General features: G+C 45.4%; 1 protein-coding gene and 1 long non-coding RNA gene across 2 annotated transcripts; one reads left to right on the top strand and one right to left on the bottom strand.

The window, feature by feature from the left end:
- Positions 1 to 9147: 9147 nt before the first annotated feature.
- Positions 9148 to 17149, bottom strand: LOC129385245 (uncharacterized). The gene is made up of 2 exons (XR_008612825.1): positions 16819 to 17149; positions 9148 to 9287 (listed from the first exon to the last, which is right to left on the bottom strand). It is a non-coding gene; the product is annotated as an uncharacterized lncRNA (long non-coding RNA).
- Positions 17150 to 17956: 807 nt separating this feature from the next.
- LOC129385246 (homeobox protein SIX6-like) lies at positions 17957 to 18604 on the top strand. Its single transcript, XM_055071600.1, has one exon. It carries the CDS (start codon positions 17957 to 17959, stop codon positions 18602 to 18604), a length of 648 nt encoding a protein of 215 aa, XP_054927575.1.
- Positions 18605 to 19158: the final 554 nt, after the last annotated feature.

Below are 19158 nucleotides of genomic sequence, written 5' to 3'. Positions count from 1 at the left end.
GTTTCTTGTGCCCCTGAAATATTGGCGAAACTTTCCAACCCCCCAAAAACAACAACATAAAGTTTAGACAAAAGTCAAGTAATGCAGCTGTAGAATTAGAGAGATGCGAATAGCCATGGCGAAAAGAAAGAACACGAAATATTGCACACACACAACAAAACAGATTTTTGGCGTTTGTTTATTTCTTGCATACTGGAGAAATTGACCAAAATACCCAGTCCAACCCCCCCCCCCCCCCCCCTGCCCCATGTCATAAGATATCAACGTAACAGTTAAACAAAACCATGTGCAGAAAGGGGATCGAAATTTCTCCTTTCTACATTAAGAATCAATCTTCAAGCGGAAGCACTGACAGCTTAATTTGCTTATTTCTTTATTTTTACTTGTTTTTGTTTAGAAACATCCCCAATTACCCTGTATTTGTAGAAAATTTAAATTTTCGATGTCGCAAGCAGTGCATGTGCCAGTTCCCCCACTTAATCTCGCATTTCTAGTCAGGCGAAGGAAATATATTGACAGCCTGTTCATATTTGTGACCTGTATAGCGTGCATAATAGCCCTGCTATAAATAATTGTAGTGGAGAGTGCGAAACCTAGTTTATTTGAAATTTTTCCTGCAAGGAAAAACCGGTAATCAAAGAAAAAGATACAATTTTACGTCCTTGTGTCGAGCTGTATCACTGCACGGTGAGTAAAACGAGAACAAGGTGAAAGCAGGAGCCATCATTTCGACAAGTGGACTTCTCCATTTCAAGGCGACATATGCTCTCCTCGGCACAGTATACTATATAGTTAAGGTTCTTCTAAAAGGGAGAGAGGGTAAGGTGGGTGGGCGATGGGCGAGGCAGTGACTGAGAGTGTGTCAGCGGCGAGGGTGTAGAATTGAAGAGAAAAGTGTGCTGCTGAGCGTCGGTGGAGGTATGTGAGGTAGCGCCATGTATCAGTCAGTTGACGTGTCATTGTGGCTTACCCTTTTCGGGAAAGGGGCGTCAGTAACCCAGTTGCGTCAGTAACTCGTAATTAAAGGCAACGTCGTGCCCATAGTTACTTAGCACATCTCATTTTATGGCTCGTGGATGCATGCCGCACGAAATATCGGTCTTAATCCATGGAAGCTTTGACTGGTGTAAAACGGTGTATATATTGCTTGTTTCATGTTTTAAGCGAGAGCTACACTTGCGCTGACTGTGTGTAGACGATTTTCACCGCGCTCCCGAGGGCGCCGCCATGTTTGATCACGTGGTGATGATCCCGTTGCTGGAATGCCTCCGCAGACCCTTCTTACGATGGCAGCGCAAGACGCTGTTGTGGCGCAGCAAGCCTCTGTTTGGGCGGCCGTCGTAGACAGTGGCTGGGTGAACGACAAAAGCTTATATCAAACCTTCAGAGGAACATGTAAACGTTGCATGCGTCTATCCTTCCGAGCTCATTATGCCTTGTCCAAGAGGTATGCAGGCATACATACGAGAAGGCAGGACGAGAAACGATGTTATATAACTCAGTAGATAGTCCAGACTCTCCACCTCTGGAATAAATTAAGATCACTGTCTTTTTCTCTTAGCTTTACCGTCTTTGTGTGCCCAATCACTTTAAAGCCAGAGCTCGTCATGTTCTCGGTTCAGTAAGAACGCTTGTTCGGTGTCTTGTCATCTGATAACTTTTTTCTGCATCACCGCTCGAGAGCGGGCTCTGTTGCGGTAGGTTGGTTCTTGCGATGCTCCGGGCTTGGATTGTTACGAATGCATGGCATTTCAACTGTGGTCCCACTGCGCAACTACGCCCACTGCTCTACACATTAGGGCGTAGCTGCATTTCTATTTTTTTAATTATATCAACAAGTGTAACATCTCTATTAATCAATGAATGGAACTTTATTTGCAAGAACAAAAAGAAATACAGTCTAGCCCGGTTATAACTAAGCCACTTATAGCGAAATAGCGGTTATAACGAAGGGATTTCCATTTCCCATTCCCATTTTTGCATTTTCAATACACTTTCGGTCCGGTTTTAACGAAGTAAATAAGAGCGCGTCAGCGGATATAACGAAGAGATTTAATACCAACCGAAAAATAATCTGTCAATCAACACATTTTTGCGTCCGTGAGGCGAGTTTTTCCGCGAAAGTAACAGCAAAATTCGGCTGGCGGCGTCCTTTCGTGGCGTCGTCTGCTCTCCCGCGGAGCGAAAGGTTGCTTCACTGCATCGCATGGCACGCCGGTCTCGTGTTGCGCCGTCCTTGAACGGCGTCACGGCGTAGAGCGGCAGAGCACGCCGCGCAGGGGAAAAATGTAAAAAAGAAAAGAGACAATTTTTTTTTTTGATGATGTCACGGAGAGCGGCCGTGTTGGCCAATCGCGGTTCTCTATTTCTCCCGGGCAGTCAGCGCCACGGCTGGACTGCAGTCTGCAGGAGGTGTGGCAGCGCGCGCTTTGTTTTATGTCGGTGTCGCGGTGCGCAAGGCAGGGAGAAAGCGCGGCAGCATTGTGCATGTTGGAAGCGCGGCTCATTTTCATCGTTTTCGCGGATCGTTGTATGCTGTTTATTAAGACAGAGTTATTCGACTTGATCTAGCTCTTTGCGAACTGCGAACCAGATCTTTGGTTCGCAGTTGGATGGTATGGAAGCCGCAATCCTGAAGTCCGCACTCGCGAAACGTGTTCAGGGGACGCTGGACCACTTCTTTCAGCGGCAATAAATCAGTATGCCCATGTTTGCATCTCTTTTCATAGTTCACATATTACGAAATAGCGGATATAACGAAGTGATTTCCGATTCCCACCGACTTCGTTATAACCGGGCTAGACTGTATATACCAAATATATTTGGACCGGTAAGCGGTTCTGTATATATACATATATATATATATATATATATATATATATATATATATATATATATATATATATATATAGAACGTGGACTTTTAGCAAGCCAACTAACCAATAAACCGTCTTTCTTTTCTCGTATATTTGATTTCCCTTTTCTATATCATTTCTAAGTTTCAAATAAAACGAGTGGTAATTTATTTACTCTATAAGTCTTCATGTCTCTTGGATCCGCGTGGTTGTGCCCAACAAAAAACCGATCTCCTCCATTCCTCATCTTCCTGTTCAAGAACCAGCGCACCCCTTCCACCTCTGAATTAATTCAGGAAGCTTGCTTCTTGTTCTTCGCTTTTTTTTTATGTGCCGATCATTTAGTAGCTACAGGCCGTGATCAAATCGGACTTCGGAAGCGTTTGAAGACAACCGTAAGATAGCCTCGCTGTCTCTGACGTATGAGCTGCTCGGATTTACGTACGTCATCGCAGGTATCAGCACTATTTTCATTTTTTTTCCTTTTCTGATCGAAATCTCACGAAAATAAATGCCACGATTGTGTCCTAGTTACTTTCGTCTAGCAGTGCACAAGGAACAATTTTTCTGTAAGTAAGGATGTACTAACCGGAAAGCCATGCAGTAGAGTTCGAAGGCACGCTTTAAGGGAACGAATAACCTTACACCCTATGCCTTACACCTTACACCTTACACCCTGTATAACCTTACACCCTATATACCAACTCAACTGCGAGGCGGATGAGCCCTTCGAAACGGCGTTCTCGCAGTGGCGCAAGTGGAATCTATAGTTGGAGCAACCGAACGCTAGATGGCGGTACGTTCACAGTAATTTGGTGCGAGCGCTCAGGGCGCCAGGGTGGGTAGTAATAAAGAAGCTCCTCCAGGGGAACCTCAGAATAGCGTCGCCGTCAATAACAGAAAAAGGAGGAAAACAAGAAAAGAGCTCGCACTGCAATAGGCTGCATAAACATGCAGAGCAGCAGGGGTGGAAAAGGAAAAGGGGGTAGAGATTGAGGAGCAGTTAAATAGAGAACAAATAGGGGTGTATGTGGTTACAGAAACGCACTTTAGAGACTCGGAAGAGCCGCCAGTGATTGAGAATTATGTTTGGGAATGGTGCAACAGAACAAAGTCGGAAAGAAAGGGAGCGAGAGTCGGAATGCTCATCCATCAGGGAACCAAATGGAAAAGAGCAAATTCAAAATGTCAAGAGCATCTTTGGTTATCATGCACGATGAGTTGAAAGAAAACTTGACTGCGCGTAACGTATCTGTGGACCGGAAATAATTGCACAGAGAAGAATCAAAATTTAGTGGAATGCATAAGTGATGATATTAAGGGTTTCGGGAATGATGCCGAAGTTATCCTATTAGGTGACATGAATGCCCACATGCAGGATGTAGATGGCTATACCGACAACAACGGGAAGTCAATGCTAGATCTTTGTGAACAGCATAACCTCGTTATCGTGAATACAGGGCCTAAGTGTGAAGCGCAGATCACGTGGGAAGCGCGAAACCGGCAATCGACCATTGATTACTGGCTGACCACAGAAGGAATTCATGAAAAGTTGAGAGAAATGGTCATTGACGAGGAAGAGTATAGCAGCGTAGGGAGTGACCATAAACGCATCATATTGAAAATGGGATATCTAGTTGGGAAAGAGAGCAAGCAGTGCAAGATGGTCAATACAGATTTGAACACTGAACAAATAATAAATTTACTTCCAGGTTTGTTTTCTGCAGACGACATTGTACTACTAGCTAACAAGCAAAGTAATATTCAACGTCTGGCTAATATCTTCGGACAGGAAGGTGATAATTTAGGTCTGAAAATCAGGTTTTATGGTATTCAATGAAAACAGTGACTAGACAGTGTCAATACGGGGCGAGAAAATACATCGCGTGAAAAAATATAAATACCTTGTTATATGTATAAACGAAGGCCATAGATATATGGAAACATAAAAAGAACAATAACAGCAAAGGGGAAGAGAAATGCGGCCATAATGAATCACAGAGCGCTACGGGGATACAATAGGTACGAGGTGCTCCTGGGTATGTGGAAAGGTGTAATGGTTCAAGGGCTTATATTTGGAAATGCCGTTGTTTGCTTGAAGTCAGGGGTACAAACAGGACTCGATGGCAACCAAAGGTCAGTGGGACGCCTCGCATTGGGCGCTCACGGGAGGACAGAGAGGGACTAGACAAGCTTTAAAGTGGGGCAAGCTTAGAGTAAAATTGATTATGAAGAACGACTGAGGAATAGGAAGAAAGTGCACGGGCTGCGAGAGTGTTCAGAGTACAGGAAGAACAATGGTTCACAGTGGAGGAAAATAACTAGGAAGCTTACCAGCAAGTACGCGACCTGTATGGTGAGCAACGTACATGGCAACGAAGAATGTCAAGCGGAAAGTCAGTGAGGCTGAGAAAATCTCGCAGGTGGCGGCAATGAAAAAAAAAAGAAACTGCCATGAGTAACCACTTACGAGAAAGAAACGAAATCACGAAAGAAAGAGTTTATAACTCAAAGGGAAGCTCATTACTCTTCTAAGCGAGATCAGTATGCTTTATAACACGCACTTACAAGCAAGATACACCAAGGACGAAGAAGCATGTGCCTGCTGCGGTAAAGCTAGGGAAACGATGAAACATGTTTTATTCGAATGTGAAACAGCGGTCGATTTAGGCACCTCTAGCCTTCTTGAAGCAACCTTGGTTTCAGCGAGAGCGGAGAGAAAGTAAACATGTCAGCAATAAAGATTAGTAAGAGGTGATTTGAAAACTGGCTGTATGAAGTAGGGAAATGAGAAACAACGGAGACGTACAAAAATAAAATTCCTGATAGGGGTTCAGAAAGTTAGTGATGGGAATTATTCGTGCTTTGTATTCTTCGTCTTTTTTTTCTTCTTTAACATAGGTGGGACATTAGGCAATTTAATAAAAGCCTGGTGGCGTAATTAACCCAACGCCCCGTTCCAAAATTGACGCTCGTAGCATCCATCCATCCATCGATTGGCAAGTTATAGTTGCAGCGGTGGCATCCCAGTGGCAAGCAGTGTCTCGAACAGCGCGGAGATTAGAATGGTGCACTCGAGCGCCGACATAGACGTAATAAACAAAAAATGAATGGTAGAACCAATTACTTGCAGTCCATACATGTAAATTAACGAACTAAAACGAAGCGCCGATACACTTACCTTGTGCTCAGCCTTCTGGAGACATCAGTGCGTAGCAATATACCAATAATTCGACGACATTGCTTAAAGAAATCGCATAGAAGAAAATTCCTGCCGGCAGTGCTCTGTCTATATATAGAGTTAAGCGGTCAATATAGGCACGCTCCCATGGATATATTTCTTTATGGTGAGCGTCGGCTTTCTGTTTTTATTCTCATTACTTTAATCACTTCACAGTACCGAATGTCTAGTTAGGCTGTTCAGAGGCTATTCGACATTATAGGGGCATGAAAACAACCGTGGTTGGCCTCGCCAAAGACGAGACCTCCTTTTCGAAATGTTGGCTCCAGCCTGACGGAATCATTAATCGGCCATTGTTGGTCACTTGAAGCTATGGGCTGTTGGAACGTAACCGACCAAATTAACAGACACACAACACACACGGTGGGAACCACACCCACAACCTTCGAGAAAGCATACATATACATATATATATATATATATATATATATATATATATATATATATATATATATATATATATATATATATATATATATATATATATATATATATATATATATATATATATATATATATAATGCGCGATTTGGGAAGCTAATTCTTACAATTTACGTATACGTATTAGTGCGAAAGCATTACATGTCCCATTATGCGAGAATCCGGCATCGGCTTGACCGTGCGGTGGTATATATTACATATACTACATATACACACATCAGCAAAATGAAAACTATCTATTCCTTTTTTTTACAACATTGGAGGACATTTATAGGAGAATGCGCACCTGTTCAAGTATCTAGACGTAATAATAACGCGAAATTTGACATGGGACGAACATATAGATAACTTCTGCGTGACTGCCTATCAAAAGTTATACTTTCAGAGAAATAAACTGGAACATGCATCGCGTAATGTAAAACTTATTGCATGCACCGCTTTCATTAGGACGATACTAGAATATTCAGCCGTTGTTTGGAGTCCCCATCAAGTGACGCTTAAGAGGAAGTTGGAAAGGATACAGAAACTGGCGGCGCGTTTTATTTGTTCGACGTACCGAAGGAAGGAATCGGTCACGCGTATGCTACAGCGTTGCAACTTGGATCTTTTTGAGGTACGTAGAAAGAAATATAGGCTGAAGGTGCTTTGTCAAATAATGCAGGATCAACTTAAAATTGATAAGCTCAAATATCTACACGCTCCAGGCAAAAGAAGCCCGCGAACTAACCCTGACTACGTCATAAAGCCGTACCGTACAACAGTGATACATTTCGATACTCATTTTTCCCGGATGCGATAGAAATGTGGAACCAATTGCCAAAGGCTATTGTTAGCCTAAAAGACGTCACCGACTTTGAAAATGCTGCTGAAGCGTATTTACGGGAGTATTCAATTTAGTTTGAAGTGCCAAGTGATATGTGCGACTTGATGTTCATTGTACGTATTTTGATAAATGTCAGAAGTGTGCTGAACAGCATTCAAGTGAACATCTTATTCACTGTTAATTGATAAGTGTTAAGCAACTTTACGTACATTGACATTGTCCATAATTGATGTATGTAATTGTATTGTCCTCTCTTTTATGACCGTCTATGAGGGTTGACAGTATTAATAAATAAATAAATAAATAAATAAATAAATAAATACATATGTACGAAAAATGGCCGATGGCGCGAAGAGCAAAAACACGTCGAAAGGATCTGACTGGCGTCAAATTTCGCAGAGAGGGTCCTGATAATAAAGTACATTAATGACCTTCAAACGAATATGCGGTATGTTTCGGCCTGGGTGAGAATCGAGCCCGGGCCTCAGGGGCGCGAAACGAACACACTCCACCGACCCCGGTTCTCGCTGACTAAAAGGTGTGGCCTAGTGCGTGCTTCTTTGAGCACGTGACGGCGCAGCCAATAGGGAGGAGGTGGCGCCACGTCATGAGTGTATGAAACGAGCGCGCTGCCTCCCTATCAAAAACATCAATCGAAAATATTTCACAAAAGGGACAATATGCTTCCGGAAACCCACGGGTAAGCAGTCTTATCTGCGGAATTTATTTAATCCTTACCTCCTGGTGATTACTTGGACCCGTCGAAGCAGCAAGAGAGCGTGCATGCTTACCTTTTCGCTTTGCATAACACGGCATATGCTTGGACAAATATCGAAATGCGCTTTCGTAGTAGCGTCGTTTAGAAGCGATTTTCTACAACAGCTCTAGGAATAAATAAGAAACTTCAATTATTTGATTTTTCCTGTACTCTCTATGGTTTCATTGCCAGTTTTTTTTTTATATATATAAGATTGTCACTAAAATCATATAGCCGCCTGTTATTTTCTATTCCTGATCAGTCGTTGTGCGACATAATTGCCGCTAAAAGAACGCGCACAAACCACAGACACGAAATAAAAACACAATCGCGACAACACGGACGCGATTGCTTTTCTTTATAGTGTTTGTGTACGTTCTTTTAGCGGCAATTATATCGCAAAGCAAGTACCAACCATGCCAAGAACAAGTTAATCTGCCCAGTCGCTCCGCCGTGCAGGTGAGACAGCGGTCTGCTGCATGCGGCGGCACAACAGTTAGCATTAGATACGCGTTGTTGCTAGAGCATGGACATCTTTAGCTGGGCACTGATGTCGTTCCTCGGCTTCCGCCATAGAGTTTCCTACAAAAATGCTTCCGCATCTCCGCATTGAGTGCAATGAAAGATAATTGACGTGACCCTAAGCGCGCCCATGCATTAACTGTGACCAACTCGGAAAGTGGCGCCCTCTCAGTTAAATCTCGGTTTTGGCATCACTGGGTTGGCATCGAAAAAAAAAAAAAGCAGGAGGCTATGTTAAAACATACATTATTGACACACACTTTTCTTCGGAGTGCTGCAATGTGGATAAAAAGTGAAGATAGCAAAAGATAAAAAAGATCATTAAAACAGGGAGAGATATGTATGTCCCTTAAATGTATCGATTGCTCGACAGTCAATATACTGGCAAACAATATGTATACCGAAAGCGTGTCCACGCGTTATTTCCTTGCGCAAGCAGGTTATTGGAGCCATATCAGCGGTGAATTCGTGACGCCGAAATCGGGCTGGACACGAAAACACGGAAAAATAAAAAGACAAGCAAGCATGTTTATTCGTAACGACGCGGTGTGATCAGCCTCAGCGTGTCATTACCGTGGCTTCAATTTACACCGCACCCGCGTATCGCAATACGCTTGTCCCTCAGGTATGGCAGGCTGCAGAACGTTCCTAGGAGAGGGCAGAGAAGCAGTCAATTAGCACAACATTGACCAACTTTGAGCAAATCGATATATATAGCTTGTTATTAATTTCAGAACAATTCAACTTATAACTCGCAAGTTACGTTGTTAAGTAGCTTAGCGTATACCACCTATGTGCTCTCATTCAAATGCGAACAGCAGGCCACGTGATTTTTGCGCAACCCAGCAATTAAACTGCAGTGTGCCCCGAAAATGCGCGACGTCATATATGCAGTTGGTTGGACCTCTTTGCGGCCTTTGCTTTTTGCCGGGCTTCGCAAGAACCACGCGCTTCGCTATACGCATTTGAACAACACTGTAAAATAAATTACACCCTTAAAGTGTAAAAAGGGTGTAATTATGTCTAAAGCTTACACTCTTACAGCCTTTCTGGGTTCAAGGATGCGAGTCATAGATTGACTTACACCCTTATTCACTTTAAGGGTGTAATTTATTTTACAGTGAACGACTACTGTATTATACATTGAAGAAAACGCAGCTAAAGGGACAATAAAATGCAAGAGAAAACCAGCTTAAACTGACAACGTATTCATCCAAAACTCTATGTTCGTTAGTTTCGCCGTGAGAGGTTTCGACATGGACCAAAAAATGAAGACCAAGGTTGAAGAGTGTGAATCAATAACTACGAATCCATGAGGACTGAATCTAGAACATGTTAATCAAGTGTGTGCATTGCTGTATAAGCGTATACTATGTTTTATTGTTAAACGTGGTTCATTTTACTACAAGGTTTCCTTAAACCTAATTTTTCGGCTATCAGGTGTAACGTTGTGGCCGCAGTGCCTGGCCGAAAAGTCGAAATAAACTTGCACATGTTGTCGTCTTCCCGTGAGCCTATTGTTTGCGCTGTTCAGAATGTCGATGTTCAAGCCACTATACATGGTCCATCGTCAATTTTTGCGCTAAACAAACCGGGGAAAAGAAAAATACACAAGGGCGAGTGCTTTCTAACAATTGTTAAAAAGTGTTAGAGTTGTTAGAAAGCGCTTGTTCTTGTGTACCTTTCGTTGTCCCCGTTTGTTTAGCGCAAAAAATTCACGATGAATCAGTTACAACTAGGACGGATCGCAGTGATCCGAAGCCCAAGTTCGCACTCTTGAGCATCTACTGCAGAGTCTGATGCGTAGCCCACGCCACCAGCATCTTGTTTGTGCGGGCTGCTTACTTATATGTGTGTATATCCTTGACAATGAAAGCTATTAATTCTTGCACCATAGAAAATGTTTAGAAATCGCCTGTAGCCGATACCACACTTCTACTAGATAAACTCAAACAGGCGGACATTATCTGCATGATAAATCACGATCAATATTCAGCTAATTAACGAAGTCCTGTTATTGACATTTTTAATTAATTACCTTAAGGCACGTATTCTAATTTACGTATACTAACCGGAAAGTTTACAAGTAACGTATTGGAACAAATTTAGAGGTTGGCACCGGTTTCAAGACATGCGTCGTCAAACTTGCGGTAAATATGAGTAGGGCCCATTTCTTTTAACAAAACACCATTTTACGCATTGCAGCCCAAAAGTAAGTGGAACGACAATGAATTTCGTCGCACAATTTCTGAATGAATATCTCGAAGCGGGTGTCATCCAGAGAATTCGTTTCAAGTGGATACGCCTTGCGAACTTACCGGCTATATATATAGAATTCGCAAATTGCAACATGTGTCGTAATGTAAATAGTAACAAACTTAATTATTGTAAATTTGATGTTTAGCCGACTATTAACTTCTGTTAATTTACAAGTTTAATTGGTAATTAGTCGAAATACCCTTCATGGAGGTTAGCCGACCCAGTCCCCGCCTCCTTTTCCCGGGAAGTAGAGCATGCCACAAAGAATTCTCTTAAACACCGTCTTCACTTCTTGCGAAATTTTCTTAACACCTTCTGTTGCTTGCCGGCACTATGCAAATTTCAGCGCCGTGTACAAAAGCTGACATTTCACCTAGCTTGCTCAAATATCTTTCAGCGCTCTCATGTTGGGTAAAAAAAAGAGAAAAGAACTGGCAGATCCCACGTATATCTAAGAATCGGTTATAGCGAAGCTATCTGCATGCCAACTGCTTCACTTGCCTTTTCTTCTGCTTGCCTGTTTAAACATTCTGCAGTGTGGTGCATACCCATTATCTGCCATAAGCCAAAATAACGTCCACACATCCAGGGGTCCAAACTGTCTATTCGCGCACATCCGTGTCGCGCATACACTCGGTGGACCAAGTAATCGTCAAGGTTCGCTGAAGCACCAACCGCCAGCAGGCAGTATACCCGCCAAGTCTGCAGAAAAGGCAAAGGAAACTTCGCTTTCAAAAGCACAGAAGTATTGCGGGCATTACCAGTTTCGTCACGTGATGAAGCTGGTTCGTGGTACCTCCTGTGCAGTGTTCTATAATCAGCAGCCTGCGGAGGAACATCAATAGCCTCCTCACTTATTAATGCGCATTAGCACTCTTGGGGCATACCCTAAGAATGCTAATCGCATTAATAACTGAGTATACTTGATGCACTTCCCGGGGCCTGACTATTTGTCTCTATATCTATCTGCCTATCTAACCATTTTCCCGCCAACTTGGATCACTGGGCATGTTGATAGCCATCTGATAGCCAGCTAACAGGTAGCATCGGGCTGCCGCGCTGAGGATAAGGGTGCTAAACCAACCGTCCTATACCCACTTGGGATATTGCGGGTATGCGCCACTCTTCAACGAACCTCTTTGACGACGACTTGGGTAACCATGTGTGTGCACCTCTGCGCATGCTCCTCTATTAAAGGACGAAAAATAAAATGCTTTCAAATTTATCTGCTACCCAGCGGAATCGAACCAGCACCACACCCGGACTTCGCGGCGCCGCCGCTAGATGGCGCTGCGTGTACAGCGCCAAGCGCGAGGCAGTAAGGCAGTAAGGCGTGACGGTATGCGTTGCTTCGACGCTAGTCGCGTTATACATCGACATTCATCGCGAGGTTCTGCCGTAATTTTGTTTCTATATATATATGGCGTTAGGCCTGCAGGTATCCACATCGTCGTCGACGCCGGTGTATGTCCACAAAAAACACAATTTGCGTCTCGCGTAGCCACCAGTGTCGCCTACTCCGAATCTGCCACTCTATACATGTGCCTCTCGATATGAGCCGAGTAGGCGACAGTAGCGGCTGCCAGAGGTCGGCTTAAGCGAATTAGTGGTTCTTGTTAAGCGGTTTTTATTCTGCAGCTTTGTACGAGAGAAGAACCAAATGCTAAATCAATGTTCGTCATATCCGAAAATTCGTCTCATCCGGGGTTATCTTGACTGGATTCTAAAGCATGTAGAGGCACTAAGCATCGAGCAGTCGGTACACACAATGCTTTCTTTGAGCGCTGCGCCGTGCTTGATGTGCATGTTTTATGCATTTCAGCGGCATTTACAGGGGCAGTGAGGGATATTGTTAAATCCATGTTCCAGCACTTAATTACGTATGCTCGTGTACCAGAGTATTGTCTGGTTGTTCGATTTGCGTTACATTCAGTATGCGGCTTGTTTGTTTTTAGTTGCATTTACAGCATCTTTTCATATACACTAACTGAACTGTATATAATTGCGTAGCAGTTAGTTCTAAGAACTAGTTCGATCGTCCACTTTATTCTGTTCTGTATATGTTACCTTGTCTAGATTTTTTTTCTATTTTGCCTTTCCTTCAAAAATTTCTATAAATAAATAAATAAATAAATAAATTGATAAATCTGGAGTACAATAGTTGCATCATTATACCTGGTTTGCGGTAATCCGGTATCCGCTAGCTATTCAGTTACGCTACTTCCTAGTGCATCCAAAACGGTCTATTGTCTTTGGATTAATGGCCCTCGCCAAAAACACCCGGTCAAATTTATTGAAGAAGCCCACCTTGCAAGTGTACGGTCTCAGCGATCGAAATGCGATACTCAGGCAGCACGGCGGCCGCCGCTTTTCGCGCCACGGGTGATCGCTGGGTGATCGAGTGCAAAATGCAGTCACAGTGCACCACACGGGCTCTGGCTGTCGTGTTATACAATAAATGCACCATCTCGGTGTCCTCCGAGACCACCGGAGGCGCAACACAAATGACCGCCAGTCACGTCCTCCGAGAACCGCGTTTCAATTGCGGAGCACTATATAGTGTACATACAAGATGCAATGCCTTTATTCTTACGCCGTACGGTGAGACAGCTCAATTAAGAAAAGAATGAGTACGACAGTTAATTAAGCCAGACGGATACAAGAGCTCGTCTTTATTCGCATGCAGCTCTCAGTTTCGATAACATATCCGCTTACGTTCATTACGTAGCCTAATAAAAAGTCGAGAAGCGCCTATAGAGGCTAGACGCGCCTCTTCAACACCGAAAGTTAAAATACTACATTGAGTAATTGCAGGTTTGAACGATGGAAGTTAGAAAAAGTAATCAACCTTCCAACCACGAAGAAAAGCACGCACCTATACAATCCTTGAAACATAGCAGATATGCCTCACAAGACGCATATAGGACAGTGATTGATTATCTGAGACTTACGGATGTATGATGACACGGCGAAAACATCACCGCTGCAGAACTGCGGGCATTATTTCGTTTTTTCATTCTACTATACGTAGAAGTAAGCTTATTACTTCATAATCTTTCTTGATCTCTAAATTATTATTGCAATTGGGCATCCTTCAAAAGAAACAACACTGCCAGGGTGCTCCAATTTTTTCTGGTCCTGCTTAAAGCAAAGCTACTAGACAACTGTAGCCGCAATTTCTTCCGCGAAATCGTCCCGCGGTCTGCTCATCCATAAATCGTCGATAACCATTTCGCTCGCCTGGCACTTATTCATTTACACTCCGTAACAAATCACCGGTTACCTCCCTCTCTCAATCTCAACATAATCAATCGGGCACTCGACTTCCAATGCGCATACGGCGACTATGTATACACGTTTCCCTCTCCTGTAACAATGCGCCTATACGGGTATATATTTTTCGCACTGAAGCTGGTGTCAGTGAACTTGATGCAGCAGTGAAGCTGCTGTACCCAACGTCCATCAAGGAAGAGCCAATCACGCCACCTCAGTCTGAGCCCCGAATTTACGCGAAAAGCGTCTACATTTCAATGATTAAAGGTTACCTTGCGTATACACCTCAGTCGTACATGGACAACTCCTCTGTGCGGTGTTTCTTTTAGTCAGTAATCCGTAATTTTTGTTTCCCACGTCGAATTTTACTGGCTCGACGTTGGAGATCGTATACGAGTTTGTTCGGCTGAATGGTGAACGCTGACAGCAAGGACCAGCGTACTGTAAGATAATTTACATCCGTAAGAGTGAATAAGGGCGTGAATCTCTCTATAACTCACACCATTGCACCCTAAAGAGTAAGAGTGGCAGATATAGAACGATTTACACCTTTATTTACTTTTAAGGGTGAAAACTATATTATGGTATGGCGCAACCTGTGCTGCACTGAACCTGCTGGTAGCGGGGCAGCGGCTGAACCGTCATAGCGGCCGTATGACTAGGGAGTCGGTAATTTACGCCCTTACAAGTGAATGAGGGTATAAATTGGCCTATATCTCACAACATACACCTTTCTTGAGTGTAAGCGAGTGAGTCATGGACAGATTTACTCAATTTATCGCTTTTAAGGGTGTAAATTGCTTTACAGCGTATTTCCATCGAAGTGTCCGAGAACTCGCTCATACATATTCACTGTTCTTAGGTGTATATATACTGCAACAATTTATGTCCACTATAAAGCTATTTTGCCTTTTCTGTGTCTTGTTCTCATGTTCTCCGGACCTTTTCTGTATTTTTGTTGTTGTAGAAGCCGTTGGTTCTAGCCCCTGAACCAGCCCTCCCCTTATATCATGCTTTTGGGCACTTAAGGTGAAATAATTGAAGTAGAATATCAGTCGCTCAAACTGGCATACAAGGTTGTCCTTTTTTTCAACCGCTTGTTCAATTCACTGCATATTTCCTTGACTATAGACTACTCGTTATGAGGATTATATAGTACTGTTGCTTTACCTACGTCTGTCTTTACTAACAATAACGTTAGAGCAACCAATCACAGTGAGTCGTTTCCGATTCATGTGGAATTCACCAAGTTTGTGGACAGCTTTATTGTGTCTCTGGGTGTCTGCCGTTTGTGTGTTTATGTGAAGACTTTGTATACCACAATTATCATTCGGGACCGGTACTAGTATGCCAGGCGATCAGTTAGGCTAACATCCCTAGCTTATCATTAATGTCTACGTCACTGTCTCACAGCGTACGTGCGATAAAAATAATGCGAGAAACTCAAAGAAACCTACGATGCGTCTACAGTACAGTTGCTGTAGGTTTTCCCGATTTCATGTTTAACTACACGATTCACTGATACACCTGTTTCTTGGTTCTCATTGTTTTCGAAGATGATGGCAAAACGAAAAAAGAAAAACACTACTTCGTTTTGCAGTATGACTCAAGACCTACAACGTTCCATTGAAAAACTGAACAGTACATGAAACGCGAGCCTCGAACAGATCTTTCGAATGTTTGCGTTCTTACTACGAACTCTCAGCTGCGGTCGATGCGAGCGAAATCGTTTGCTCGAGGCGATGACGGCCGCCGCATTTGTGTAGCAGCGTGTTCTTGAAACGTTATGTCCCATTCCGCCGTAAGCGTACCATACGTGCTACGGTGTGTTAGTGCCCTTTCTGTGGGGCTGGTGGAAGTCAGGCAGAATTCCAGTCGTCCTGGCCACATTACCTGTGCACGTCCATTCAATGTATATATAGTCTACCGCAGAAGTTTACGGACCGTTCGACATAAGCGTCGTTGAATTTCGAGGAGTTTGCGATCGTAGCCAATAAAACCGTACATCGTATGTTGCTCGCATACCTACCATAGCACGTGCTGTAAATCCGAGTACCAGGCTGCGTTCGCGGGGCTGTGGAAGTGTTCATCCTTTTCTCATATCACACGGCGTATTAACTTTTCCGGTGAACTGTTCATTGCACGCGAATTTTGGTTTTAGATTATACAGCCAGAAGCTTTCTCGCTAGTGCGTCGTCAGCCATCACTCGGTTACTTAAAGCTGCGTGAGGCCAAACTTATGAACAAAGATGTTAGCGAGAAATGTCAACGATGAGAACAGGTGCTTGCGCCTTTGGAAAGCTTGAAGTCACATCTTGTGCCCATGCCGTCGTGTAGAGCTGACATTATAATTTAGCGTGGCTCGCGAAGTCGACGACGAATACTGCATTTCAATACAGAAAAGGCAACGCCTTCGTAAAGCATATTCCTTAATGTATCTTTAGTAGAACTGCAAAATGATTCATTATCATTAATTATGACACCCTAATCTGACTCAAGGACAACTTATGTACTTGATGCATAGTCTTCAATGATATGTGCTATCCCAGCTAGCTTAGTAACGTTAAGGAACGCGCAGCGCAAACGGGATGCCATGCATAAATTTTTTTGACAGGAAAGTAGGTAGCGTTCAGCAACCATCGCTTACCTGTTCTTCGTTCAGTGCGCACAGAGTCGTCGACGCTCGAAACAGGTTGCCGTTTGCAGGGAGCCGATCGGCCGCACGTCGTTTCACTAAAAATGGCAGTAAATGTGAAACACAACACGCATGACCCGCACCCACCGCCGGCCGGGAGCCGTCTGCTCTCTTCCCGCGCGCGCTTCATCGAAACCGGAGAGCTGAGCATCGCCGGCCTCTTCTGCGCACGCGCCGAGAACGCCGCTCGGCGCAGGCGCAGTACGCTTCTTGCATTCCGGTACGGATCGGCGAAGGCGCGCCGCGGCGTTTCGAGGCGGCCTGTGCGCGCGCTGGTTGCCTCGGTTGCGCGGGGAGGGCGCATGCCGGCTCGCGCTGGAAAGAGAGACGCGTGGAAAGAAGGTCGGGGACTTCTCGCTACGCAGTGTGATATGCCATTGGCGGTAGAAGGAGGGGGGGACGGTATCCACGGCGACGCCGGTTGTACGCGCCCGAGGCTCGGCCAGAGGAGAGGGGCGGCGCCACCGATGCCCCGATGAGCCGGCTCGCCTACCCCCAAGCCCGGCCCTATCATCGCCGGCACAGTGGAGCGCGAGCCAGCGAGCGGGCCGCCTGCGCGTCGCGCCTGAGCCGGCCATGAGCTGATTGGCCCCGCCCGAAAAAAGTTGAGCGCGAGGAGCGTGTTGCCCGCGCCGATTCCGCAACCGAGCCGCCTCGGACTCCAGAATCAGTCGGTCGACAACGCACACTGTGTGCACGCGCGCGCGCGCGCTGCGCATTCCGCGAGTGAGCCGCCGTTCGGTTTCCGTCTGCTCATTTAGTAGCAGGCGACTGCGCTCATTGAAACCTGTGCACTGCCCACCGAGCCGCACTGCCGGTTGGCTATCATGCGGAGTGACTGCTCGCCGCTCCTCAGCAATCCAGGAGCGGACGACGCACCGTGTTCTGTGCCGCTCCCGACAGCAGACGACGTGACTTGTGTGCCGCTCCCCGAGTGATCAAGAGCAGACGACGCGCTCTGACTCAACCGCTCTCAAGCACTATAAGTCCGGCCTACCTCAGGAGCAGACGACGCGGTTTCCTCAGTGAACTTGTACGCCGCTCCCACGCACAGCCGCCGTGTAGATTGGTGTGTCTTGTGTGTTCGGCGATGGCGCTGGGGCCTGCGCCCGCTCCAGCGGCCGTGTTTCCTGCGTCGGCCGCTGCTCCGCCTCACCCACCGATGCTGATGCTGCCGACGCTCAACTTTTCCGTGGGCCAGGTGGCCGCCGTGTGCGAGACGCTCGAGGAGAGCGGTGACGTGGAGCGGCTCGGCCGCTTCCTGTGGTCGCTGCCCGTGGCGCACCCAAACTGTGCCGAGCTGAACAAGAGCGAGGCGGTGCTGCGCGCCCGGGCGCTGGTAGCCTTCCACGCGGGAAACTTCCGCGAGCTCTACCGGATCCTGGAGGGCCACCGGTTCGCCAGAGGCTCGCACGCCAAGCTGCAGGCTATGTGGCTCGAGGCGCATTACCAAGAAGCCGAGAAGCTGCGCGGCAGGCCTCTGGGACCCGTGGACAAGTACCGGGTGCGCAAGAAGTTCCCGCTGCCGCGCACCATCTGGGACGGCGAGCAGAAGACGCACTGCTTCAAGGAGCGCACGCGTTCGCTGCTTCGAGAGTGGTACCTCCAGGACCCCTACCCGAACCCGACCAAGAAGCGGGAGCTGGCGCAAGCTACGGGGCTGACGCCTACCCAGGTGGGCAACTGGTTCAAGAACCGGCGCCAGAGGGACAGGGCGGCGGCCGCCAAGAACCGGTGAGTCGACGCCGTTTCTACATTATGTCGTCTCTCGAGCACTTTGCGTTGTTACGCGGTTTAGGATCACCAGCTTGTTGGCTGAGACTCGCGACTATTGCATCGAAGCTGATAGTACAGTATAAATAATAATTTATCTGAGCAACGCTTACGTGGATGCGCCCACTTGTGGAATTTAAACACAAATATAAAAACGCGATGACGTGAAAAGTTGTACATAAAGAGGCAGTGATCGTGGCGTGGAGCATGTAGATTGTGCCAGAACGTGAAAATAAAAAGTATACAAAAAATAGACTCCACACGGCGAAACCGTGATCTTCAAATTCAGCGTCTATTCTTACGAAAGGAGAGATTGGCGCCGCGGCATAGCTTGATTGGTTTATAAAGCAACGCGCACCTATAATAATACGGAGGATGTGGATGTGGTCTCCGCCTTGCGGCAAGTTATCGTTTCGTCTACTTTCATCATCCCTTTACCTTACTATTTTTACATTTAGGTTCAACAAACCAATTAACTCTCCCTATGCTTTCGCTGGCTTAATTGCCTGTTACTTGTTG

The sequence above is a fragment of the Dermacentor andersoni genome, chromosome 7 (assembly GCF_023375885.2).
Source record: "Dermacentor andersoni chromosome 7, qqDerAnde1_hic_scaffold, whole genome shotgun sequence".
In the NCBI taxonomy this organism is placed as follows: domain Eukaryota; kingdom Metazoa; phylum Arthropoda; class Arachnida; order Ixodida; family Ixodidae; genus Dermacentor; species Dermacentor andersoni.
Note: the sequence above shows the minus strand (reverse complement) of the source record. Positions and strands in the feature narration are given on the sequence as shown.